Source organism: Antennarius striatus, chromosome 6 (genome assembly GCF_040054535.1).
Source record: "Antennarius striatus isolate MH-2024 chromosome 6, ASM4005453v1, whole genome shotgun sequence".
NCBI classification, from domain to species: domain Eukaryota; kingdom Metazoa; phylum Chordata; class Actinopteri; order Lophiiformes; family Antennariidae; genus Antennarius; species Antennarius striatus.
In genome coordinates this window covers 17,448,921-17,476,798 of record NC_090781.1, presented here as the reverse complement: position 1 = coordinate 17,476,798, position 27,878 = coordinate 17,448,921, and the positions used below count along the sequence as shown (strand labels likewise).

At 40.2% G+C, this 27,878-nt stretch overlaps 1 protein-coding gene across 2 annotated transcripts in view; it reads left to right on the top strand.

Moving 5' to 3' along the window:
- The window catches only part of LOC137597057 (nectin-3-like protein), a 30,258-nt gene extending 2,735 nt beyond the window's left edge, over positions 1–27,523 (top strand). The window contains exons 2-6 of one of the 2 annotated variants that reach the window (XM_068317974.1): positions 11,971–12,315; positions 16,448–16,747; positions 19,081–19,198; positions 20,733–20,884; positions 22,929–27,523. In XM_068317974.1, coding sequence (XP_068174075.1) covers positions 11,971–12,315; positions 16,448–16,747; positions 19,081–19,198; positions 20,733–20,884; positions 22,929–23,584 — 1,571 coding nt within the window. In that variant the 3' untranslated portion in view covers positions 23,585–27,523. Of the gene's footprint in view, positions 1–11,970; positions 12,316–16,447; positions 16,748–19,080; positions 19,199–20,732; positions 20,885–22,289 lie in introns of both variants that reach the window. The other variant, XM_068317975.1, reaches the window with a different exon arrangement.
- The last annotated feature ends 355 nt before the right edge of the window (positions 27,524–27,878 follow it).

Here is a 27,878-nt window from a genome sequence, read left to right as displayed (position 1 = left end):
TTCAGAATCATCTTTAACCAAATGTAATGCTATCATTTTGTAATGTTTTTACCAAAAGCAACTAAACAAGAATTTCACATTTAGGAGAGACTTTGAACAGGATTACAAGTTACAATGAAGGAAAGTGACTTTTGGAAAGAACTGCCAACTCCATATAATTGCTTTAAATACTGTTAGCAAGACTGCTATAAAACGGAAGTAAATCCCCAACTTTGTGGCCAACATTCTAACATTGCCTCGTCACCAAATCATCATTTAGTGTAATTTACCACATAGCTGATTTATTAGCAGACTACAGGAGAGGAGTTCTCTTCGAAGGCCCAGATGCCTCCCTTCTGCTTTTCCCCAAGTGTTCACTTATGGACATACTGGAAAGGAAATTTATTTAATCATTTATTTTTGAGGTCTTTTTTTGTTGTTGTGACAGAGCGTAGGCCACAGGCTATTAAGAAAATACCATTGCAAATTTGCAAATTAAGCTGATTACTTCTAACACAAATGTTATTTGCTGCTAGTTTCACGCAGGTTTTCAGTCCAATTAGTCCAGCATCTTCACTGGCCAAGTATCTGTTCATTAACACAGGAGAAACTAACCTGGTGTTAGTTTAGGTGTTATGTATGAAATAGAAATGTGCATAGTTTTTTTTTTACTCTGAATAACTTGGTTCGAGCCCATGTGGCCTACTGATGTGCATTTAGCACAACACAAGTGGCCGGGGTGGGGTGAGGGTTTGGGGTGTGCGTCAGAAATAGTGTTGCTAGTTACCTCCACTGAGTCATATTGACAACCCTGGTAGTGCAGACAGGCTTGTGAGGAGGGGATTCAGCTGAGGCGTGGCCACAGGCTGTGAGGTCTATAATTGTAGACCATAGTTTTGAGGTTTCTTCTCTTGGGGCCACATGGTTCATAATCTAAATAAATAATGCAGTAATAGAACTGCCTAAATTACAGACTCAAAACAGAAATAGATTTGAAAAAGCAGCACACTGACTGAGCAGATTTAGTCTCCAAGTGTTTGATTTTGAGGCGCTACAGTGGTTATTAATTGCCACAAAAGTCTGTGTGTCATTCAAAATATAATCCAACAGTTTGAGAAACCACATGAATAAAAGTAGATCAGTGTCATGTGTTTTGGGCAGGCATTGAAGTCTCAAAATGACATTTATCTTAAAGATATAGACATGTGTGGGTATCAGCATTAATTGTGTTTTCATCAAACTGACAGTTACAATGAATATTTCTGGTCCAAATCACAGCTGTAGTATTCATCTAGTCATCTCATTTCATTTAGAATCCCAGTTGTGAAGCAACAGACTGAAAACTAATTCCATTAATTACATGCTGTGTTTTCGTCCTGAAGGAAAGTCATCAGCAGATTATTTGGTTGCTTTAGTGTGGGACATGGAAGCTGCCTGGGGTTCAGGGGGCAAACTGTGGCCACCGGCTTCTGTTGACTCCACCCTTTGCTTCCCTTTCACCACCAGATGTGACTGGCTGTGTGGCAAGCTGGTGCTCCATTAGTAAATTCTAAGTTGTAACTCCCCATTTTAGATTATTCTGGACTGCTTTCACAATTTTATTTAGGGCTGCCTGCAACAACCTGTTCAAACCTGAACCAACTTTACAAACTGTACTCTGTGTTATACTTTATAATTCCAGTGAAAGTTTCTCATTCAGCACAAAAAAACTAAGAAGTGATCACTTAAGTTGTTTCACAGTCCTTGTTGTGAGCAGCTTCATGTTGCGACTATGTTCACCTTGCATCAACATACAGAAGAAAGTGTGCCGTCTATTTATGGATGAGATGGGAGGCTAGCCAACTAATCTAGCTAAAGCTACAACTCAGCCAAAGAGAGCACCAGTAATATTTACATCCCACTCTCACAAGCACAAGCTCTTCATCCATGAGAGGATGCTGATTCCCTTCAATGCTGTGATAAAGTGTTTATCAGTAGACTGAAAAGAGTTCCAACATGAAACCGTTCAACAGCTGTGAGACACCTGAAATGATGATTCTTATGAGTTTTGATGGTTTTTTGTTCTGTCTTTGAGCACCAGAAGTTCCTCCAGGTAGATAGAAAAAGATGTTGCAAGGAACAATTTTAATTAAAATGTGTGAAGTCTTGCAATTGTCTCAAAAATTCCACTTACATTTAAGTCTGCTCATACTCATAATTCGCAGTGGGAATAACCAAACACCAATTTCCCAAAGTTTTCGAAAAGTCAGAATCGGATCAGATTGTGATCTCCTGATCCAGAACATAAATATTGTTAAATGGACACCTGTTACATCACATAAATCATGATGCCTCTATCATCTGTGTTTGTGAAATCAGACTGGAGATGTAACCTCTCAGCTACAGATGGGTGGAGAATTGCAAGCTATTTTCCAATGGGATGAAGGTTTGAACATCCTGGTTGTCTTCCTCTAGTCGGCTGTCACTGTAGTTCACAATTTGTAGTCAAATGAGGAAGTGTTGTACAGAGAAATTCCAACACAGCGCATTTGCTAATATAACATGCAGACAGGACACAAGCTCATTTTCAGAAGTTGTAGGTAACATCGCGGTGGATCTAAAACCAGGACAAAACTAACTTAACATTACAAAGATATGAATTTGCACAGATGCTGCATGCATCTGGATTCTCATCTTTTTCTCACTATCTTCCTTTCAGTCTTGGTTTTCTATGAACTGGTAGGTAACAGCGCTCAGGCTGTGAAAACACCAGGTTACCTTACCATTCTGTTAGACATGAATGAAGGGCACCTGTAACCTACAATCAGATGATCAGATTACAGGAGTTTGAGATTAGCCTTCACAATGTGATTCCACATTTTTTGTTTTTTTTTGTTTTACGTGAGGCTCACTGTTTTTGGCTGTTCTATTGTTTTACTCCTGCATGCACTAAATGCCCTACCCACACTCAAAATATCCAGGAAGACTGATTTGTTACAAAAGATTTCCATCTTTTCCTGTTAGAACGAATTGGCTCAGGGCTGAGGGTATTGAAGTCCAGAGCAATGGGATACACCCTAACTTATTGTTGAATTTGGCCAGTCTGTGAGATTTAATGGTCGTGACAAAATCTTTCCATCATCTGGTTTTGCAAACCAATCATAGTGCATTAATTTGTATTGACTTCCTCCCCAGACCTTTGCTTGGAGTGATGAGTCATTAGGACCACAGTGCATACAAAAGAAGCTATTCAAAATTAGAAAAATAGATGCAGCATGAAAAAAACTGTGCCTTTGCTAGTATTTGTTTTCTGGAGAATAAATTTTGGATAGACAGGAATTGACTGTTTAAACACTGTCAAAGGAAACTGCTCTCTAAAAATGGCTTCCAGATATTTCCATGCCTAATTGCCCACTGTGAATGAACAGAGGGAAACCTTTAAACCGTCTTTTGCCTGCTGTTTTCAGGAAGTTTTTCCCCTGAAAGAACAGTTCTCAGTATGCGACTGAGGTTAGGGTCACATGGATACACCGTGGCTTAACAGGCCATATTAAAGAGGGAGACATGTAGGATGTGCACAGTCAGCAGGTGAATCCCCCAGGAGCTCAATGTCGAGGTTATGGGAAACAGGTGTAGCTGAGTTTTCCCATTCAGTCTTATTTGTTTCAGTTATTCAGCTGTCAGGTGACCACCATGTTTGGGAAGAGCACACAGTGTTGACACACCCCCTACCACCCAAGTGGGAGATTATTTACACCCACCAGTCAAATACAGGAAATGGATGATTGTGGCCTCCAAGCTATCAATCTTGTTTATTGTGTAAGGACTTGAGCTGATTTAAAGAATATTTAGATTTTGTTTTTTAAGGGATGGATCCCTTAGTTAGACATCCAAAACTCGTGCAACGTTGATCAAATATTCACAGTGCATCCAATACATCTTAGTAACAGAAATGGATAAATTATGACATGCCGCTGAATAATGAAGAAAAAACACAGAAGGTATTGAATGGACTATCCTACAATCACATGTCCAAAACCATAAGTGAACAGGAAATGTCTTGTGTATGAATTATTAAGGGTAATGGAGTTGCTCAGTAGTAGATGGTCAAAACAGTTTCTTGTAGCACAGAGGACAAAGTGTTAACATTCCCACATTCAGATAGGAACACTCGCATCCTTTGAAGCATAGTGTGTGTGACAAAATTAGTGGGATCAGGAGATTAAGCTAGTTTGTTAGAACATATATCTCAGTGTTTTTGGTTTCAGTTCTTGCCCGCTTTTCTTATTGAATGTGAGATAAAATCACATATTAAAACTGAGGGGATTTCTCCTTTATTATAAAGCTACTATAACCCTGTCGATGTTTGTCTAAATGACTGTACTCCCTTGCATTGCAGCGATATCCTGTCCCACATTATCGCTATGTACTTTAAGTTTGCTCATTAGTGGCTGATACAGTTTTGTTACTGTTTGAAATGAATAGAAGATGAGAACTGTTTTCACTTGTGAAGCTGCGCCGTCATTCAGGGAAGAGTCATAGATTACTGCTTATTGCAGACAAACCTGATAGTTCAATACTGTTGCTATATTTTGACTCTACTTGGGTTACAAAAGGGATCATAACAAAGCAAGTACCCAGTTCTCTTCTGAGCCTAAAAACATTTTTGGATTTTGAAATAATGCGTGGATTACGTTACATTTACAAGATAGCAGCAGTTGAATATTTTACTTGTTCTACAACCCAGAACTGTTAAAACAACAAAAATAATATACTGCTTCCTGTGTGTTCTCACAGCGCTTGTTTATCCTCTGCAAGTGAACTTCGTTTGATTGGAGAACTATGTCAAACCAGACATGTAACCCGAGTGCAAGAAAAAGAATGTCCAGCTTTTTTTAGTCTTTTGTCAGTGTGGACCTCTATGAACTTTCCAGTTGTAGGAGGGGAGTGTAGACTACATTGCAATGAGGGGTGTTGTCACTATTTCCCTTTCATTAAAGTCTGAGCAGTTGTGGGATGTAGGGCAATGTTACACCATGGGCATAGCTGTTGTCCAAATGTATAGTTTTGACATACTGTGAAATATGTGATAGTGTCTTGTTGTGAGGTCAATACAGACATGTTTTGTCAGTCGTGAGTTAACTTTTTTAGGCATTACTGTTTTTTTAATTTTTAATTGTTCAAAGTGAGCGGTAAAGACGTGAATCAACAGTGGCGATCAAGTCTGATTCTGAAACAAGCTGGGAGCATGTGCCGGGAAAGATTGCTGCTCCGGAAAACATCACCCTCTGACTAGCGTAGTGCTGCTGAAATGCCACACTGACCAAATGACTGTTTTTATTGTGCAATGGATGCATGCTGGACTGCTTCATTTCCTCACCCTGTTGTGAAGTTGTGATTACTGACGTATCCAGTGATGCTGATGGTTCTAAAAAATCCAAAGCAGCTTCATACTTTGTTTCTTTACTGATGATTTGTTTCAGGAATTCAACAATACCATTGTTTTGTCAGACCAGGTACAATGATATGCGGTACTTGGAGTACTTGTTGATACTGTGGACAAATATAAGTCCTGGGTGACAACACTGCAGTTTACTTTCACATGTTACCAACCTGATGAGTTAAACAAAGTCAAGTTTTATGTGTCAATTTTTGGATTGAATTCTGCTTTTCTGAACAAATTTGGCACTGCTTTCTCATCTAACTCTAAATGCTCCCACTAACCTCGGCTTTGATGAGATGGTGAAACTGTTTCACACGGAGGACGACTGAATACTCAACCAATGAGAAGCTGGGCTAACACTGCCAGTCCAGTTGACAGTGATGAGGCCATGATGTGATATTTTGTCTCTAATATGCCCAGTTCCTCTGTACCGGTCTTTTGGTTTAATTGCTTGTGTTAATGTAGCTATTTGGAGCTCCAGTTTGCTTTACCTTTCACATAAAGGCTTACATTAATATATTTCCTTGCTGCTGACATTGATCTTCTTTTTTGAATGTTGTAAAATGAAGAACTTCGGGGTCAAATAATGTGTTAATCACAGCAAATATTCCACATTACTCCAGCACTCAAAACAAGTATGAATCATTTTCCTTGTGAAAATGTAAATATGTTCAAAAGGCAATTCTTAAAGTGCTTTTAGTTTGTCATGAATCTTGCCATTTCAAACAGTATTGTCTATTATGCAGATTCCCATATATTGTTCATCATCCATTAGCATTGTTTTCCATTACAATGAAAGAAGTGTGTACATAGAGTCTTGTTGACTTATGCTGTCATTCGGATAATTTAGACACCTTGACATAAAAAAGTTTAAAAAAATGTTGCTGATTGTAGGTAAAAATAGGGCTAAATTTAAAAAAAAAAATTGAGGAAGACTCTAATGGGAATAATTTTAAAGAAAAACAGTCCCTTCCCTTTGGGTCCTCTGTGGTTTGTGAGAAACGGTTTCCAAATGAGATTGGCCGATTGAAAGCACAGTATTCCATGTACAACCAGGCGAAAAGCAATACAGAACCATTCGCTCTGCTGTGCAAAGCTCCACCCTGTCACCATCGCTCAATCAGGACCCAATCTCCGTCTGATCTCCTGAATGAAACTTGGCCTTGGTTTACTTATCGGGAAATTGCAGTATTTACAAAGGACCATGTCATGTAACTGTGGTGACAAAACAGTTTGAATAACAATGCTTATTTCTCAAGGAAGTGTTCCGGATAGTTATTTCTTGGAACCCCTCTGGAGAGTCAAAGCTGAGCTAATGTGTGTGTAACGTTGACACACTGAGGTAGTTAGAGCACAGTTAATTTGTTTTTTGGTTTGATAGTGGATTTGAGTGAATGAATTTGTTTAGTGTATACTATGTTTAAGTTGTCTTTTCTTAATTCCAAACTAAATCAATCAATCAATCAACTTTTATTTACATAGCGCTTGATCACATCTAAAGACATTTCAAAGTGCTTTACAGATAGAAAGCCAACAATGCCCTCCAGAGCAAGCGTAAGCGACGGTGGCTGGGAAAAACTCCCTAAATGCCTCATGCAAAAAATGTCTAAGACAAGAGAAAGTTTTTTTGTGAACTCTGTTATCTTTAAAAGGTCAGCAGTGGTACAGAAGCACTTGATGAATTCGCAGACCCTGACATGAACTGCATTTTTACCCAAGTGCAATTTTCAACACTCCAGGAATGACGTTGTGTGCATAGAAGATGCCAGTAGAAACAAGATGTCAGAGGTGTCGTACACTTTAGTGCTACTTAGGAGAAACACTTTTTGTCCTTAAAAAAAGAAACTCCAACATTTAAGTATCTTTTCTGAACTAAATCATTTCATCTTCCGGGAAAAAACCAAACAGTCTGCAATACCTTCTCCATGTGGATGAAAAAATATTGTTGCCCTTCTCTGGACCCACACCACTGTGTGCAATAGAGAAATGCCTCAACCCCCCACAACAAACTAACAAATCCCACACAAGAATGCAAAATGCTGTAGAAGTGTTGGTGGGACATCGGCACATAGTGGAAGACATTGTCCTTCACAAGTTACAACTCTAATTGACTCTGATGGGAGGTTGTGATCTATCCAAATACTTTGCATATGAACAGTATTGATTTTTTAAATAGATTAGATCTTAAATGAAATGTAACCTGGACGAGTAGGCCATGAAATCCACATTGCTTTGGGAGGACTGTTAGAAAACAGTTTTGAAGAGGACAGTGCCATGTGAAAGAGCTGGCTACCCCCTGTAAAGGTCTTTCGAACTATATTTGTCTCTACCATCTATTACCCTACTGAAAAAGCCTCCCACCCTCAGAGGATACAATGCCAGGAAGGAAAGGGACAGGTTAGAGCTGATGTAGGTGCTTGTGCTGATGTAAGAGCTTGTGTTTTTTTTGTTTTGTCTTTTCATCCTGTAAAAATATTTCTTATGATAAAGCTGCTATAATACAGGTAATTTGCCATGTTTTCTATCCGGTCTCTAAGTGATTAAGTGATTGTCTTCTGCAAGAAAAATCAGTGGTCTAGGGAGGGGGCTGTGCTAGGTTTCTAGGTATTGTGACTTTTTAAACACGTCTTCGGACAGTGACCATGCTGAACAAATGGCTTCACGCTGCCTGTTGACTTGTTGAGTTTGCTGCTTTAAAAGACAGCTGACTGTCTTAAAACGCAGCAGAACATTTCTGGTAGTGTTTCTGAAATATCTAAACTCTTTACTTTTTAAAAAGCAGGATAACAAGCTCTAGATGTCAAATAGTGACACATAAGTATAAGAATGGAAGATAACATGAAGTCCAGTTCTGTTTGACCTGTGACCTGCTGTTTGTTTTCTAGTCATAGAAAACAAACAGCAGTGCATCAAGGATTTTTCCCAACATTAAACCATGTTGTATGGCTAAATAAGACTATTGTTTACCTTCAGGCTGGGTCATTGCCTCACTGCTCTACATTTTTGCCAGTTTGGTTTTTGCTGTAGTTATTGCAGCACTTCAAAACATTCAGAGTAAGAACATGGATGTAATTCATGCGTCATAAATGTAAGAAAATATGATCAGACAATTGATTATAAAAGTTTATAAAAACAGATTGTAAAGTTTGTACAATCCACCATCCTGTATGCTATACAGTACCTGTGTCTTTAACAGTGGTTTTGACCTCATACAGTAACAACACACGGTCATCTGGACCACACTGTTAGACCGCTATTTCCTTTTGTGTACCAATATGACTTTGTGCAAATGATTAACCCCATTTAGTTCCATTTTCGTGGTCTCTGATAGTTTACAGGGTTGTCAACATCTTCTTTGATCAGTTTTATTCCTGTGTTCTAAGTCAATAATTGCTCGGTTTCTTGCTTTATATCCTTATTCATCCTCACCACACTGTATTCATTTTTGAATGCTGAACATTCAGAGTTTCCTCTTGTTTTACTCCTAAACCACAGTCCCTCCTGCACAGATCTTATGTCTACATTCTTCTCCTGTGAGGTCTTCTGATCAGTCCCTCATGAGTGCTGTTTGACATGATAATCTATGCATCGAGTTTGCCTAGCGGATAAGGGCAGGGTATCTTTTCTGTTGCAGCGTGTCAGTGTGTCTGTCCTTGGATCCCTCCAGTCTGACACAGTTCTGACATGCATTACAGGCTTCATCATTATGATCTCTAGCCAGGAGCCTGCCTCCTATGCAGAGGTCAGGGCTGAGGCTGGGTCAGGTCCGAGTAGGTGGAGATTCTGGCTCGTCAAGTGGCCGACATGGAATGTTTGGAGGCGGTTGCCAAGCAAAGACGAACGTTTTGATTTACCATTGCGTCTCTCGAGCATCTTGTCACAATTAGTGATGTCAGGAGGGAAAAGAAACAAATATAAAGGATCTCTTCAAAGGACAAGCATATACTTCCCATGAGTTCATTCTTTCCTTGGGTTTCTCAAGGAAAGAAGGGGAACTGGGCAAAAGTACAGCCAATTTCTCTCCGGTTAAATTCTGTTTCACAGGCTAGGATTGTTACTGTTGTCTGGTATAGAATGTCACATTATGAGTCAACTAAGTAGGCTGCAAATCATCTAAAGAGTGATACAGCATGAACATTACCACCAAAGTTCAGCTATTTTTCTTTATCCTTTTTAAATTCTGAGCATACCTGACCTGCATAACCAGTAATAGAACAAGTGACAGCCCTACAATTTGCTCAATAGCACTACACCTATTTCCTTGACAAAACTGCATGAGAGCTTTGATTTTCACACTGTTTACATTTATTTTGCTTGCAGTATTTCAAGAAGCATTTCATGGTGCTCTAGCTTGTAAGCCCTGGCTGTGTTGTTCATGGACTCAGCTCTCAGTGCCAAGTTTCCCTACTCTTCCCTTGGCTTTAGGTATCCCATGCAGAGGCCATCTGTCTCTCCTGCCTTAATCTTAAGAGTGGAGTCCTCTTTAGGCACTTCCCCCCTTTCTCTCACTGCTTTCCTATGTACTCCCAAATGCGTACTGTAAAACATTGCATGGATGGAATCTGTTTTTTTATGTATGATTCCACAAGGCTAAAAGTTGATGCAGCAAGACAGACAAACAGCACACAGTAGTAGTTAGAGATGGGTTAGAGTTGGGACCGAGACACGTGTCTGTCTGCATGCGTCATGTGAAGCCTGATAGTTTACTGCTCAGACAATAAGAAGGTTTTATTAGCCTGCTGTGTGTTTAGTTGTAGCAGTTACAGATCTATATTCACTTCATTATCAAACTTTAATTTTTTTGTTGTACTTTAAGCGAAGAAACGTTGGTGCTTTCTTAAGGTAGCTGCAGACAGCTGTTGTGTCATCTCAGATGACTGGAGTGGAGAATGTAAAAGCCACATGGCTCTGACCCTGATTCTCCACTCGGAGGACTCTGGCAGGCACAGCGCAAACAAAAGTGACATTTAAGACAGGCTTTGTCAAATCATTAATGTTAATAAGTTGAAACCTCTGAATGCAGTTCAGAACTGTGTGAGATCAATTTACACAATAAGGTAGGAAACATAAGGAAAATATTTAGAAAATGTGGGTCAGCAGCGAAATGAATGGAAAGGAAAAGCCAAGTACTATAGCACGACAGAGTACAGCAAACTTTTAGGACTCAGCAGACATTCAAACAAAATGCCTGACTGTAACACATGGTGATTCTCTTATTCTTTATTTTGGAAAAGAGAAACTCTGTGTGTGTATATGTGTAATAACTAAAATTACAGGGGATGTAATGGAACACAAGGAGCCTCAGCCTCCTTTTGGCTTTATTCCTCACAAACCAAGATAGCATTTCTGTGGCTTACCAGTCACATTTATGTCAAAGTCTCAAAATACCAGCCAGTGGACTTCTTTTATGAGCGCCACTCCATACGCATCCGAGACTGCGTACCAAGTGGAAATTTATGACTCCAAAACATAGCATACCCTGACTGAAACTGAAACAGTCCAGCATGGACATTTTTAATAAATCATCTTTTTTTTGCATATTATCCACAAAGCAAACATTTTACACACCTTCTGTGGGTCTACTTCACAGTCACTTCAGACTTTCCTGAGTCTCATGAAAATGTTGCTATCAGTGACTCGTTTTTGTCATTGAGACATTTCCAAAAAAATGAAGGTAGCATGCCTTGTTTTCCATTCAGGACTACAGACACAAGCTGTAATTAAGGATTTATTTCCCAGCAGTTTTCCAAGACACTTTTTTCATTCCCACTAGTTTTGGTTGTTTTTGTTTTTTGCTATAACCCAATAGGACATCTATCATTCTATGATGTGTGCATAAATATCCACACAGCACACATTTGGGCATTTCCCAGGCTCCTGTCTTGACTCGATTGCAGTAAATTCAATTTTCAAATTGCCATCAATGTCCAAATGTCCAATGTCCAAATCAAAGTTTACAAGTTGATTAGTTATGGGTCTGTTACACAGGAAGTGACTCCATCATTGTTTCATATAATTTCAGAGATGTTGCTATCATCAATGCAAAACAAAGCAAAAAACTTTCTTCATTAAATCGGTGACATCCGCTATAGAAAAATATGTTGACATTTCATCGACAAAAACCAATGCAACTGACTGCAACATCCCGCGATGCCCCTGAATTCAAAATTTTACCCTGACCTACTTGCATAGGTCAAAGATCAAAGCTGGTGCTCTGACCTACTTTCATAGATCAAAGCAGTAGCTTTGATCTATGGTCTTACTCCCACTGGCCTCCCTCGTCTTTCTATCTTTTCCAGTTCCTGAGTGTACAAAAGTTAAAATTTGACCATGACCTAGTTTTCTCTAGGTCAAGGTCATCTCATTTGCATCCCCTTTGCTGTGCTTCTTGTTTCATATTTCTATCTGCAACGGTTGCGAAGATATTGGATGGAGTAACGGACGGACTGACAAAACACTGACAAACACTGACAATTACAATACACCGCTTTGAAGCTGGATGTAAAAACTGCAATAGATTTGTGTTGCTAAATCTATATTTTAACCTTCCTCTCCTTTATTCTCTGCAGGTGTGAGCAGCAACAAGCTGATTGTTCACAAGAAATTGACTGCAGTGCTTGGGAAGGACATCATACTGCCCTGCAAAATAGAGATGACTGACACAAACTTCACACAGAGCAGCTGGCAACAAAATTTTGCTAAAAATGTTACTGTGATAGTAGTATTCAACCCTGATTATGGAACCGACTACGATTCAAAGTACAAAAACCGTGCCTCGTTAATTAATCCTTCCAAGGAAGATGCCAGCATTATTCTTAGAGGAGTCCAATTATCAGATGCTGGCCTCTACACCTGCAAAATGGCGTCCTTTCCATCGGGCATGACTGAAAACAGCACTCAGCTTGAGGTTATAGGTAAAGTAGAGATCTCTCACTTCCTTTTTCATTGTTCATTGAGTGAATCTATATTCAGTTCTCTATTTTTACTTCTCAAAGCGGGGCATTGTTGTTTGTGTATAAGTAAAGCTGAAGTGATCGCTAAGCATTATCCCTGAAGGGATAAGCAGCTCTCTGAAGCAATCAAAGCATTGCTTTTTAAAATTCTACTGTACCAGGACAGACGCCATGTCAGCTTCAATATTTATAGAGATTGTGGATCGGTAGGCAAGCGGTGTTGAGGTCTCCCGCTCATCACCTTCATCTTGGTGTCACCCACTGTGAAAAACTGTTAAGTTGGGTTTAAATGATTGCGCTCAAATTTAATGAACTGAAACAACTGATTCCACAATCCTCCACACGACGCTTGCATAGGAACACTCAGGCATGGATGGAGAAACCAGTGCAGGAAACACACGATATGCAACCTGATACAACTAGCAACATACAACAAGTGTTTAATTGCAGACTTTGACACGAAGCACTATAGTGACTGTCGGGTGCATTCATCCAAGCGGCGTAAAAAAAAAAATTGAACACACTGGTCTTAAAACTGCAACTGATTATTATAGTGGAGGCGGGGTGGGTTGTTAACTCTGTTTACTGCGATGCGTAAAAATTTTACATTTTAATTGTGATTTCATTGCATTTCCGTTTTTGTGCACACAGTATAATTGAGTTAGCATAAATATTCCACACTGTATCTACCCATACCCCCACCCCCTCCTGAAGTGCATGAATGCTGAACGTCTCTGTGGCTAGCTTAAATTTCAAAGTCCTCAATGGGCACTTGGATTGCATTCAGGGAGAGCTGACAGTAGAAGATCACACCATCTTTCTCATCGTCAGAGTGAAGAGGACTCTGATGACTAATGAGAGCTACATGAAGTGTTGCTGTGACAGCCACGGTGTGAGACCTCCCATGACTTCACTGAGAAGCCTTTCAGGCTCAAACACATAGATGCATCACCCATACACAAGTACTGTACATGCTTTGAACTACTCTACAATTCCGATGTCGCTAGGGTGTAATTATGGAAGAAAACTATATTCTTTGCAATTTGATCAATTTGATACTTGTCATGTTAGAATTAGGTTAGGTTAGGGTATTTTTCTTAGATGCAGAACATCACAATTAGGCCTACAATCAGCAGATTTAAGTTCCCAAACCAGCGGCAGAGAGTGGCCTCTTCATCTCTGCTTTCTTTTCGCTGACTTGCACCTTTTTCATAGGAGTGTTTTGAGAGAGGACAAGGTGGCTGCAGCCACAAATGCATCACACAGTGCACACCACTATAGACACTATACACTATATTTATTTTAAAAGCATTTTTACAGTTTGTGTTGTAATTGTTTAACCTGACTTTATGTTCACAGTTTTGGTTCATGTTCCCACTAAATCATTTATGACCACATTTAATCTTTTTTCTTTGGGCCATAATTAACTTTAGTAATGAATGACAAAGTTAAAACAATAAATATTATTACTAAATCACAACACATATCCCCATGATCGACAGCTCTAGTTTACATTGTCTTCATCTTAAAACTCACACTCTTGATAGCATATCTTCTGTAAAATCAGCATCTTGAGACACTCAACACATAGTATTTATTTAGGCCCGACACTTTCTCACTTTCTTTTTCCATTATTGTAAGTTTAAAACCATAAAGAAAATACGCATTTCAGGAAGAGTTCAACAGGAACTGTGCTGCAGTATGCAAGCCAAAAGTCCCACCAGTATTTAACGGAAAACAATCAGAGATGGAAAATATGATGAAATGAATGATTTAAAATGGCCTTTTGTTTGAGACGCTAAGAGGTGAATTGGTGATTGATGACATCGTCCCACATCATCAAGTCAACTTCAAATTGACTTAATCTTCTAGGTGTTAACTGTATTTTTTAGTAATCATTTGTTCATTTAAGTGAAAATAATGCAGCTTTTTGTTGTTGTTGTTGCTGAGTTGTAACAATGAGGTGTCATCCCCAGAGAGAAAAAAATGCTTAGTCACTGAATCCAGAATAATTTCTGTGGTTTCATTTCCTCTTCTAGACAGATTATGATTGATTCTCTAGTTCAGAAAATGTAAGTTTCTACTATATTATGCTTACATGGAGCTGTTTTATCCTTCACCCATCCGCCGATGAGGGGAAGCTCAGTTAAGAGCTTACATCCAATAATTTCACTGATCTTGCTTTCCACGTGTAAAAATAACTATGATAGGTAGACTTGTGTCTGGTACTTGTCTCTGTCTGAGCTCTAGCAAATGAAATGTAGTACAGAAGTAATGTCAGGAGCCGCCACGGTAGATCATCTCACCAATGCACCCATGTTCCTGGGGTCAATCCTCCATGTTCATATGTGAATTATTGGACCTGTGGGTGGGAAACAGTGCAGCCAGTATTCTGCAAGAAAAGCGTTACCTTTTCCACTAAATATTTCCACTCTTTCAAAGGGCTTTCCACCCTTCCTGACAATAACTCTGAATTAACACTTCTCCTTGATTTAGTTATCCTGAGGCTTCGGCCAGCTCCAACATAGAGCTGCTACTGTTTCTATTCAGAGGCCTGAATAGAGGGGAATAGGAGGGGCAGGGAGACGTGAGTGAAGAATGTGAGGTGTTGACTGAATGTTGTCCCCGCCCCTGCATCGCTTACAGGAGGAGGCAGGTTTTATTTTTAGTAAAAAAAAGCGGGTGCCTAGTGTTATTTGAATTTCTTATAGATCTCCTGCTGAGCCGGAGACAAGTTGCACAGGACCTTGTACTGTAGATTACACTGATACATATCCTCAGTGCATTCACCATAGCAGTAGCTGTAACAGCTGATGGTGTTTTAGGAGGGACTAAGACTGAGGAAAGGGATGTGCTGCAGGGAAAAGAGTAGCAGTGAACATACAAGGGAAAGGCCATCGAACCAATGTGACCAGTTTACTTCACTCTCCATCAAGCTGCTGCCCACAACCAACACAATGTTTTTCAAGAATAAAATAATTTTAGTCAGAGGTTTAATTAAAGAGCATATAAACATTATTATACAGTCTTATACAGTGTTATATTATGCAAAACTCTGCTGCGAACTGTCTTTCATCACCTTGTCCTTTAAGTATTTGTAATGATTGTGTGAACGAATGGAGAGACAAGCAGAATTATTATGGGGATATTTTAAGTGTTGTGTTTCCACTTTTGCTTTAATGAGCTTTCTAAAGTATTATTTCTTACAGGTTACCATGATGAAATACAGCCCTACATGTGTTTTGTAGTCATGAGTTCAGCTCTTTTTGTAACATCCTTCTTTAATGCATCTGTTTTGCCTCTGTTGAGCAAACCTTCGTTACATCGTGACCTCCCATTTTTGTTCGACTGCTGGCTCTACAGAGAAGTTTACGCCAACTTAGCTGCTTCTACTCCAGGATAAAATTCATTCATTTTCGTACCCGCTTCATCCGCTTGAGTTGGTCACGGGGAGCTGGAGTCTATTCCAGCTGGCATAGGGCGTAAGCCAGGGCAAACTCCAGGCGTGACGCCAGTGCACTGCGGAGCCACGCAGAGACATACAAACACGCACACACACACTCACTCCTATGGGCAATTTGGGACCGGCCACTTAAGCTGAAGTGCATGTTTTTGAGGGGAGCCCGGAGAGAACCCACACAGACTTGGGGAAAACACGCAAAATCCATACAGAGCAGGACTCGAAACCGCCCTGTTGTGCAGCGACAGCGCTACCCGCTGCGCCACCGTGCCACCCCTCCAGGATAACACAATCAACACAATGTTTTCCAAAGTTGAGGAAAGTTATGTGCAACGTTACCCCCATATGGTAGCACCAACCTCAAACACACTATGTGTTTGTTTCCCAACATAATCAGCAGAATGTTTGAATAGTGTGGGTTATCATTTGTTAATGCATTTGTATATATTGAATGTGAGATCAGTCAGCCGTTCGGTAGTAAAGCATCTCTACACTACTATATGATGAACATCATTTATTCATAAATATATATACACAAAGAGATCAATATTCATTTTGTAATCTTCTCTCCATTTTGTCATTTTTTTCTCCTCCGTCCACCTCTTCTTTCTGTCTGTCTCCTGCTTTCCACAGTGGAGCCAACGATCCTTTTGGCTATGGGCAACAGCCCTCTGGTGAATGGCAGCAGGGAGACCCTGGTGGCCACCTGCATAGCGGAGCACGCCATTCCTGCCGCTGAGGTGTTCTGGGAAACGAAGGTGGATGGACGAACCGAAAAACAACATCAAACCTATCTTAACGGCACCATCACCACAAGGGCGAGCTACTATTGGCAACCACAGAGCATCGACCACGAACAGAAACTCACCTGTGTCGTGCGCCACCCAACCCTAAAATTTGACTTTCGCTCAGAATCTGTACTACTCATTCTGTGTAAGTGCCAAGTCACATTTCCTCTATAATTATGTTATTCAAAACTTTCCTGTATGTTAGGAAAGATACAACATTTGAACCACGTTTGGTTTTTTCAGGATTTGAAAGAAAGGCTGGAATTTCAGTGTTTTTGACTGTGAAAATGTTTTGCGCAGAAACACATCAATAAGCCACATTACTGCAGAGCGTGATGATAAACAGGGGACACTACGGTTAATGTTTGGTCAGTCCCACACACACCATCTTGCTGCAGTAAATGTGGACTCACTTAATCCAGCAGCAGCACCATTTATTCCTCCTTCAGCAATGCTGCAAAAAACATAACCATCATCGATTGGATTAAGTTCTGTGGCGTCGCTTTTATCGGTAAAGTTAATGCAGTTTCTTGAAATGGAAGTTTTATTTTATTGTGTTGTCGCTTCTTTTTCGCAAGAAAGATTTTGGCCCTGAAGTGAATAACTTGAATAATTTTTTTTGTATGTGTTCAAGTAAGTTGCAATTGTTGTAGTTAGTTTTTCAGCCTAGCATATCTTATCAATATTAATCCTGACTGGTAGCTTGATTTATAAAAAAGCTGACTCTCTTACCTTTCTTCTTTGACCATTAAGAGAGTTGTTTTAATGTTAAAGTCATTGATGACTACCCACTGGGTGAGCAGTAATAAGTGTTAGTGTGTGTTTGGACTGTGTGAGTGCAGGCTAATGAAGGTATGTTATGAAATATTGATTAGGCGTCAGCAGCAACACAAGTAGCAGCAGGGTGCTGGGGAGGGGGCAGTGAATGAGGCACAGAGCAACCAAGATTAATACAGGAAGAAAGAGGCTTTCCAGCTCAATAAATCACGTCAAATGCAGAGTCAAGGGATTTTAAGCTCAAAAGAAGCACAGCTTCAGCATCACGAAAAGGGTCAACGGTTGCAGTTAGCCAAGGCATCTTCCTGTGCGTTGTAGTGAGTTTCCATTTGTCCTCCAGAGAAATCAAAACAAAGAATTAGATTCCTAAGTCAGTGTTTGCCTTGTTTTATTACAGTGTCATGTGCTCGGCTTCATTTAGTTATCCTCCTGTCTTCCTTTTGTTTTGGTTTAACTTTGTCGTAGTAAAGCAGTGGACTTTATTATTAGCTGCACTGCATCCACTGTCTTAGAGAGTGTCATTTTCTAACTTCCCAGCAGCCTGGGGTCATTTGTTTGTTTTCTTGGCTCTCGCTCACCAGCAGATGCTGCACCATGCTACGGTTCTGCACAGGCTTTGTTTTTTGTCATTGCTTGCTACCGTGCTTATAATGCAGGCTTTGTTCCTTCTGGATAAGCTCATTTCTGACCGGGTTGCTGATATCACAATAACTGATTATTGAGTCGCACACTTTTGCCCTTTGAAATAGAGATAAATTATGCTCAGACAACTTCAGATGACAAAAGATCCGTCCATCTTCTTCCGCTTATCCAGAGTCGGGTCGCGGGGCAGGAGCTTCAACAGGGAACCCAAAACTTCCCTTTGCCCGGCCCCATCCACCAGCTCTGACTGGGGAATCCCATGGTGTTCCTAGGCCAGTGTTGAGATGTAATCCCTCCACCTGGTCTTGGGTCTGCCGCGAGGTCTCCTCTCAGCTGGATGTGTCAGGAACACCTCCCTAGGGAGGCGCCCCAGAGGCATCTGCACAAGATGCCCAAACTCCAAGGAGTTTACCTTGGAGTAAACTTTCCCAGGGAGGCTGAGAAGTGTGATGCCCCTGTAGTTGGCACACACCTTCTGGTCCCTCTTTTTTAAAAAGGGGAGCCACCACCCCAGTCTGCCACTCTTTCGGCACTGTCCCAGACTTCTATGCAGTGTTAAAGAGGCGTGTCATCCATGACAGCCCCTCAACACCCAGTGTCTTCAGCAGTTCCGGGCAAATCTCATCAACACCCAGGGGTTTGCCACAGTGAAGTTTTTTAACTACCTCGGTGACTTCGCCCAGAGAGATTGATTCGAATCCCCCATCATCCTCCAGCTCTGCCTCTGCAACAGAGGACGGGTCAGTTGGGGTAGTTGGAGTCAGGAGTTCCTCAGTGTTCTTTCCAACGACTGACAACCTCCTCAGATGAGGTCAAGTGTCCCATCCTTGCAGTATAAAACTTGGATGGTTCCTCATTTGCCTGTCGGTACCCTGCAACTGCCTCAGGAGTCCACAGGGACAACATGCCCTTGAAAGCCTCCTTCTTGAGTCGGATGGCTTCCCTGACCACAGGGGTCCACCACGGTGTTAGAGGGTTACAAAAGGATGACAAAAGAATGAATCAAAATGTCAGTCTTTCTAAATGATCACAATATTTTGTCCTGTTTCTTGTTTACAGATGCACCAGTGATAACAATTTATCCACGCGATAAATATTGGTATGTGGGTCAAGAGAATGTGCAGCTCACCTGTGGAGCCAGAGCCAACCCTCCTCCAAATCTCACCACATGGACCAGGTGAGCATCACCATCTGCTTTCTTCCTGTGGTAAAACGCTGAGACTGCGTCTAAAATGTTTGATTTGATTGCTTGAGCCACTTTGGTGAATCAAGATTACAAGTAAGCATCAACCTGTGTGGCATTGAAACAAACAGAAATGCAAGTTTCTCTAATGATGAAATCATCTTTGTGAAGGCCAAAAGTGCTGACTTGTCATCGGAAAGAGATAGTCACACATTTTCCAACATTTCAGTGCCTAAGGTTTGTGTTATGCTCTAAAGCATCTCGTTGTGACCGCGTTGGATGGCAAAAGTGTATATTTGTCCAGCCACATTCACTGGGAGACTGGAAATTTATGGATAATCATTTTAAGTTAATGCACATAGTCAGACGGTTTCATGAGAGATGTTTAGAGTGTCTGTGTTTTTAAACTCAAATAGTGACAATAGTTGTGTTTGTTAGTAATGAGAACAGCTAGAGCGAGAAGTTGTTATCATGGATATAGCCGTCCAATCACAGAAGGATGTGCATGTGGTACTGTTAGTTTGTTAAGTTGTGGATTAATTCAGTTGTGCTTTAGTTCACTGCTCTGACTGCATTTGTCTGCACTTCAGCCTTGTTCTTATAAATGGGCACAAGTATACTCCCTCCATTCTTTAGGCATCTTCCCAACTACTAGAATTTTGTTGAACAACCTGGTCAAAACCCCCACAGCCACCTTTCCTAGACGTTTCCATACCTCCAAAGGGATGTCACCTGATTAGTCTGTCATCTGATCCAAATTATCTGTTGTAACTGTTTTGTTGTCATTTGTTTGATTCAGTGCTGGTATGAAGATTTGATGCAAAGAAGGAAACTTTTATGTCTGCTTGTAATTTCATACTTAAATGCCTGGTCTAGTAGGACCTATGTAGTCCTTCATTATTGAACATATAACCTGCAGGTAGCAGTGTTAGCATAAATGTAGAACACATTTGATAGTTCTTTTTTTTTTTTAAACATTTTGAGGGATTACTATCAGCTGCTGTTTGAACCATTGAAGTTAGATATGGCAAAGCGAAGAACGGTTTGTCTATAAATGACCTCTGGCATAATTTCAGAGCCCAGATACTGGAGCTGTCAATGCCCCCCCACCCCCATACTCCGTGCTATAAATAAAAGCCTTCGAATGGTACATGCTTCAGAATGCCTCTGTCCTCCTGGCAGTGCTTTGTCATCATCTTGCTTTTAAAAGAAGAAGCAAGGTCTCAACTGAGAAGCCGTTTACATTTATTTTATCTCTGGTGTCCAAACCTCATGTTCTTAACTGCAGAGTTTCCCTTTGATGAACTTGTGCTCATGTTAAACAATCAAAATCACGTAATTATGTCATCATGTAAAAGAGTCAACAAAACCAGCAGAACGCCACATCTTTACATCTTTGAAGACATTCTGTCATGAAATCATCCTGAACTCCATGTATGTTGATGGTGTGTTAATTGTGTTGTGATCCATGTATGTTGATGGTGTGTTAATTGTGTTGTGACCCATGTAAGCTTTCATTTTTGCACAGGTTGGATGGAGTGATGCCCAAGGGTCTTGAAGTGTCAAACGAGAGCTTGGTTTTCACTCGACCACTGAGGCGCAATGACTCTGGTATATACCGCTGCGAAGTCACCAATGAGATTGGTGTCCGGAGTCAAGATATAGACCTCTTGATACAAGGTACGTTTCTTTTCCACTCAGCCTAAAGTGCTATGGGATACCTTTTAACCCTGTGTTTACTTAAGTAAATAACCTTTAACATCTGACTTTAGCTTTTGACATCCGTCGTGCCTTTTTTGATGTAAGATTACCCACTCAGTACGATCACCCTGCTGTTCAACACTTCTAGCAGAGTTAAGCCTCCGTATAATTGTCCCAGCCCAGATCCACTTTCACAAATTCCTGGCAACAGAGCAGCGCCGAGGGCAGATAAAGAGTATCAGCACCCAACGTTTCCACTGTTGTGGTTTTGGCAACATAAGATTTCCCTGATAGGAAAGAAGATGTTTACCTCTACCGAGTCAGCAAAATATGGACCCACGCAATGTTTGTCTTTGTTTTGTTTAAGTGTTTTCATTTTCACAGCAGGACATAAGTAACTTCACAGATTTGCAGTATATAGATATAACTAACCAGTATGCAGTGATATATTTGTCTCTTTAAACTGTGTGAAGTGTATGAAGGTAATTTACTTGTCACTTCGTAGATTATAAAAGAAGATCCAAAAAGGGTACTTCCACAGATCATTTCAAGGGGTTTTCCTTCATTTAGATTCTTTAAACACTGTCCAGTTATTTTCTGTCTTTTCCATTTGTTATTTTACGTCAGTGTAAAGTCAGGAGGTGAATCTTGGGAACTGTGCATCCTTTGTTATTGTCACTTCTCCACTTGATTCTTTTCCAAACAAAGCAACTTCTACTTTCAGACACATAACACACACGACCCTTTTCATTTCTCACAGTTGAGAGGAAGAAGCTGGAGAAGTCCCAACAAGGCTGTCAGACTCTATCTGTGTACAGAACTGGTGTGCAGTCCTGCTCCAAATGAAATCACAGCTGACATCCTGTACAGGACAGACTTATATGAAGCAATTCTATTGCTTTTCTTGTCAGATACTAAAACCTGAGACTTCTGACTTCCCTCTCGTATGGAGATGGTCAGGTTGTGCTCAGCTGTACTCGCCCTTTCCATGGTTGCTTGGTGTAGCTGTTTTCCATTCCCAGTTGTCTGTACAGCCTTGTGTTTTTGGCTGCTTGTCACTCAGATAATGAGCTACATGGCTGCTGATGGTTCTCATTTACACAAGGTTAAAATGTCACACTCCAAGGTTGGACTGACGACTGACCAAGACAATTGCCAGTAAATCATTTTACTCACCTTGAGTTTTCTCCATTTTCCTCTCACATGATTTCACTTTACCAACGCTCCTTCAGCCTCACACTTGATGTACAAAAGGCCATCCATCCTACCCAGCAACAGAATCCGTGGGACTCAATATGGTTCCATTGGGAATCATGTTTTTTAAATCGTGCCTGAAAACCTGTTGATGCAGGCCCATATTAATGCGAACCATCTTGCTGTGTAGGCAGGCCTTTGATGAGTCTGCGATCAACTAGCGGTATCAGGCAGCTCATAACCCTGGAGGCTGGAGGTCAGAATGGAGACTCTTATCCTGACCTTGAGCTCCACACACCCCCTTCCTCTCTGACACCGGCTGGTATCACAAACGTCGGCCACCGGAGGACAAATACAGATGCGGTGACCTCACATCGATCACCCAGCGTTTCATCTTCTCACATGACTCCTCCACAGCAGGGTTTGGTAAAGAGACGTGGGCTAATCATAATCACCCATTCATGCTCGTCCTTTGTTGTTCAACCTCGCTCTGTCTTTATCTCATGCTCACACTGGTCGTCAGTAACAGGATATGGTTACATCTGAAACATCTCTGGACAAAATTCATTGTAAAAACGCAGATTGTCTTTAAGTAGCTTTTTCACATTTCTTGATTTTACATTTTAAGACCTATTCAAACATTGGACAGGAATATTTTCCAGTAACTGGACGATCCATGTCTCTAGTCCAACATTGCACTTTTCAGACTTGCCTATTTGGTCACCACATAATGTAATTGTGATTTGTCTCCTCTTCTTTCACGAGTCCTAATACTATCTGCTGTCCATCCTTTCTGTTTAAATCTTCTCATCTCATGTCCACTCTGCAGATCCTCCCCCCACCACAGCTGCCCCCAGCACCACTACATGTCTCTGCTCTGACATGACTGAAACCAGCACTACTGCAGACCGGCAGACAGCTCTGCTTTCGCCCCCGACGCATCACACCTCAACTGATGGCAGTCTAAGCATAATAATCTGTGGAGTTGTGGGTGGCATTTTGATCCTGAGCCTACTGCTGATCCTGGGCGGGGTGTACTTCATGCGACGGCGCCGCACCTTCAGAGGAGACTACTACACCAAACAGTACCTGGGACCCTCTGACATGCAGAGAGAGTCTCAGCTGGATGTGCTGCAACCACACGAGCTGCAGGAGGTCTATGGAGACAAGACAAGCAAAGGGAGCCAGGATCTTAAACCCAAACTTGGGGGAGACATCATTTACCCCGACTACACCCCCGAACATAAGGATAGGGATGACTGGGCTGATTCGGTGGATGCCCACACTTTCCTCAAGGAGGGGAACTACTATCCAGATCCCTATAACATCCAAAATATGCACCCCAGTGAGCCTCCTCTACAGAGCCCCATAGTGAACAACGGCTCCCCCCACCTGCCGGGGGACAGTATTGAGAATGGTGGGGACAACGACTATGTGTCCCACTTAGACGGCTCTGTGATCTCACGCCGGGAGTGGTATGTCTGAAGAAAGAGGTGAAGAAATCAAAATGACAAATGACCGACTGAGATTGTTTAAGGAGCAACAAGATATAAAAATCAACGATTTCAGTTAAAGGATGAATCCAGTGTCTCAGCTCAGTGCCACAATGAGCTCTATGAACAATACTGCTCTGCCTTGAGTGTAACCTGTTGACATTAAGGACGCAAATGTGGTTTTTATTACTTTTTGTAGCATTTCAATAGGCTACAAATATGCTTGAACATCCTGTTGATACTAGCTCTTCAGGCTCGAGAGGCTCTGACATAGAGTGGAGTTTTGACTGATGGGAATGAGGTTTTTTATTGTGTTTGTTTTGTGTTTGCACCTGTCTTTAACACAGGTCACAGGTCAGATGTTCAGACCCTTGTAAGATGTTTAGACCCTTGTAAGATGTTCAGACCCTTGTAAGTCAAGTATGATAGCCTGAGTGAATGAGCTCTTCTCCCATAACACCTCACAGTTTCTGCACCTTTTTGAAAGTAATCTCTTAATTGCTTGCAGCATTAACATATTTGTGACTTTTTTTCAATCATTGCTGCAATCTGTGTTAAAAGCCAGCTGCACTGCATGATTTTAAAAACCCAAAATGTATCGTCATGTTAAAGGGAGAACTGTCAATCACATGACTTAAAGGGAGAATTACTCAGGCATTATACTTACAAAAATCACTGTCCCTTTTAAACATTTTTTTCAGTTCTTTAATGACTTCTGCTGGTTCTGTATGAATTTTAATCCTGTCACCTGACAGTGATAGATACAGTGCTTTGCGAAAGTATTGCCCCCCCAATAACTTGTTGACATTTTGCCACATTTCAGGCTTCAAACTTAAAGATAACAAACTGAAAATATTTTTCAAGAATCAACAACATGTGAGACACAATCGTGAAGTGGAACCAAATTTATTCAACATTTTATATTGTGTTTACAAATAAAAAACTAAAAAGTAGGATGTGCAAATGTGAGACCAAATGACACATCAGTGCATTCTGTTTGTCATTGTTGTTATTTGGGTCAATATTGAATCATTCAGAAGTCATCAGGGAACTTACCGCTGGAGTCGGTTAGCTGAGCTGAGAGAACAGGGGGCCAATACTTTTGCACATCCTGCTTCTCAGTTTTTTATTTCTAAACACGCTATAAAATGTTGAATACATTTGGTTCCACTTCACGATTGTGTCTCACATGTTGTTGATTCTTGAAAAATATTTTCAGTTTGTTATCTTTCAGTTTGAAGCCTGAAATGTGGCAAAATGTCAAAAAAAAATTCTTGGGGGGGCCAATACTTTCGCAAGGCATTGTACATGATAATGTAGTGTAATTCCTTTAACTCAATATTTGTTCTAGAGATAAGTTTGTTCAAAATTTGTTATTTTTGAGAATTGTTCTGGGTTCTTTCAATATTTGTTGTAGAGATAAATTTGTTCAAAATTTGTTATGCTTCAGATTGTTCTGGGTTTTTTGTTATTTGCTGTTTAAGTTGCTGGAAACAGCTTGAACGTAATTGTGCAAAATGCTAAATCAGCAACGGGTGACTTACAATAAAATGAACTGAAGTGACTTATCAAGAGGTCAGTCACTGAGTGATTTGGGCTGGCTGTGGAATGACTCATTACAAGTTTAAAATGCCAGAAATGACTGTTGTCTTGTTTTGAAGACAATCATGATATATGGAAATCGCAGTCAATGATACTTTACAAATCTGACCTGAATATAGTGTTCAAATAGTCGACTTTTAACTACCAATAGAAAATACTAATTAAAATATTTTTTAAAATGAATACATTAGATGTCTATTGCAGAAAAAGTGCTGAACATAGATTATGTAAATTGAATTGACTTTTCAAAATACATTATTATCTAGTTGTGTTGATCCAGTCACTTTCTTGCAGTGAAAAAGCACAACTCTGTCTGATGGTTATCAGAAGGACAGCCAGGCCTCTGCCTTCTCCGTTTAGCCATGATAACAGACTGCATTGCTGGTTTTTCCATTTTCCCTCTTCTATCCTCTGATTTCTGTCTGCAAGATGAGAACCAATTGGTCATAATAGCTTTTATTTTAAATGTGGGATCAAAGTAATGCATTATAAATTCCAGATGTGACGATCACAGCTGTCATCATCTGACATTATGTGGCTCCATAAACCACCTACAGTTTCAGTGCTCCTGCTTGACACTCCACTGCCATCATTCATAATGGTGATCAAGCAAAGTATTGGTTGAAAAAGTACTAAAAAAAAGAGGAGCCCTAATAAAATAATCCTTCAGCTTTATGTTGTATGTTTCTGAAGTGTGATTGGACGAATACATCACAGAAAAGTAGAACTGTGAGAGCATGAGATCACAGAACAGACTGTAATGTTTGGTTTTGGCTCTGCTGCAGCTTCTCTGAGGAGACCCAGTGATCATGGATACCAGAAATTCAATCCATGTATGAAAAAAATGTTTCTAGAAGCATTAAGGTTAGAGATGTGTGTGCAATGGCTCCTCAAGGGATATGTATTTTTCCTACAAACAAACGTGGTGACATTAGGTTGCAACAAATAGTTGACATCATCAGTGATCTCATCTCTCACTTAGTGCTCCCTGTTTGTTTCCTAGGAATGAAACGAGGATCAATCATACCATATTTGGAAAAATCCTTATTTAGTCCGTGCGTGTTTCTTGAACCCTGTATATGTGTGACACGGTGAGATTAGGATGGGTGGGTCTGCTCTCTCATTGGTGATTTATAGAGCGTATGCATCCATATCTTCTTTTTTTAGACTTTTCTCCGCCCTTTCCCATGCCAGAGCTTTGGTCAACGATATACGAGAAGAAAGTTCTTAAGTGTTCTCACACTCTTCATCACACACACAAACACACACACACACACACGTGCATCAAGTGGCCACACATCTGCTGCTGCTGCAGCCAGCACCTCAGACCACAAGCTTTTGAATTAAGGTTTCATATTTTTTTCTCTTTTCATTTGGAAACTCAAAACGCTTATTCAAGGTGATTTATAGCAAATCCACATCTATGTTTACATGTCTTTTTTGGGTGGCTGACTGAATGCTGTCATTTGTTGCTTTGGTGAAATCACTCGATGCAAACTGCTGTCGCTCTTCCAAATTTTCCTTTTTTTTTTCACGACTGGTTGGATGAATGCAAACCAAACTGAAGTGATGAATGTTTTTTTTATAGCACTCGTATTTCCTGGTTGCATGTAAATTAAGTTATTCACTACTGCTTGGTTCATTATTTCTCATCACTAATGTTTATATACATGTATATAATGCTATTAGGTTAACATAGGATTAGCTGTTTGATTTATGTGTTCATGTACAGTTTGTTCTGGACTACCCTACTGAATAGTTGGTGCCTTAGATGGGCTGAGCAATGCACAGAAACTTTGAAAAAAAATGGCAATTACCAAAAGCATTAATATAAAGATTCTTAATATCATGATAGAAGAGGACTGACCACTCCATTTTTATGTCTTCCATCTTGATATTTAAGGTCAATAACAGACACAAGGTTGACTGCCATGCCTTATACTCTGAAAAGACACAGGTAACACGTTGGTTACTGAGAAAAGTGTAAAAGTAAAGTTTCACTGGGAAAATATTCAAGCCAGATTCACAGAAAATATTGTTGTTCTTGTAAATATGCTGGCTGTTTCTTTTTTATTATTATTGAAAAATATTTTTTGTATGAGGTTTTTAATTTTCACAGAATCTAAGTTATCTTATCCAAGAAGCTCTTGTCTCGAGATGAGAGGGCGATGCTGTTTCCACTGCATTTTGTATTTGTTCTGGAGGTTGTCTGACCAATTATTTTGTATGTTCTTTGAATGATTGATTATCTCACAGGACTCAGAGATGAAAGTGTCATAGATTGTATTTTGTTTCTTTGTTTGCAATAAAAGACTATTATTATTGCACAACGTCATAGGATTCTGCTGTTCTTTTTGTCTACTAAGTTCTTAAACTTTCCATTATCCTAGAGATGAATACTGTCCTATTATAATGTTACGATAAAACATATCCATCTAGAGCTTTCTATGCAGACATGAAGAGGACACCATAAAAGCATTTAAATGCATAGTAGAGTACCCCTGCAAGTAATACAGTCTTTAAATGTCATTGTATATCATATCTAATGAGGAAGACTGCACAACTCAATAAAACTCTTGGGCACAGCTACATTGATATTTAGGTAAAGGTATTGTTATCTGCTGTTCTCAAGGTCAAGAATGACATTTCAGTCGTCACCTTTTAGTAAAAGTTTGGACAGGATT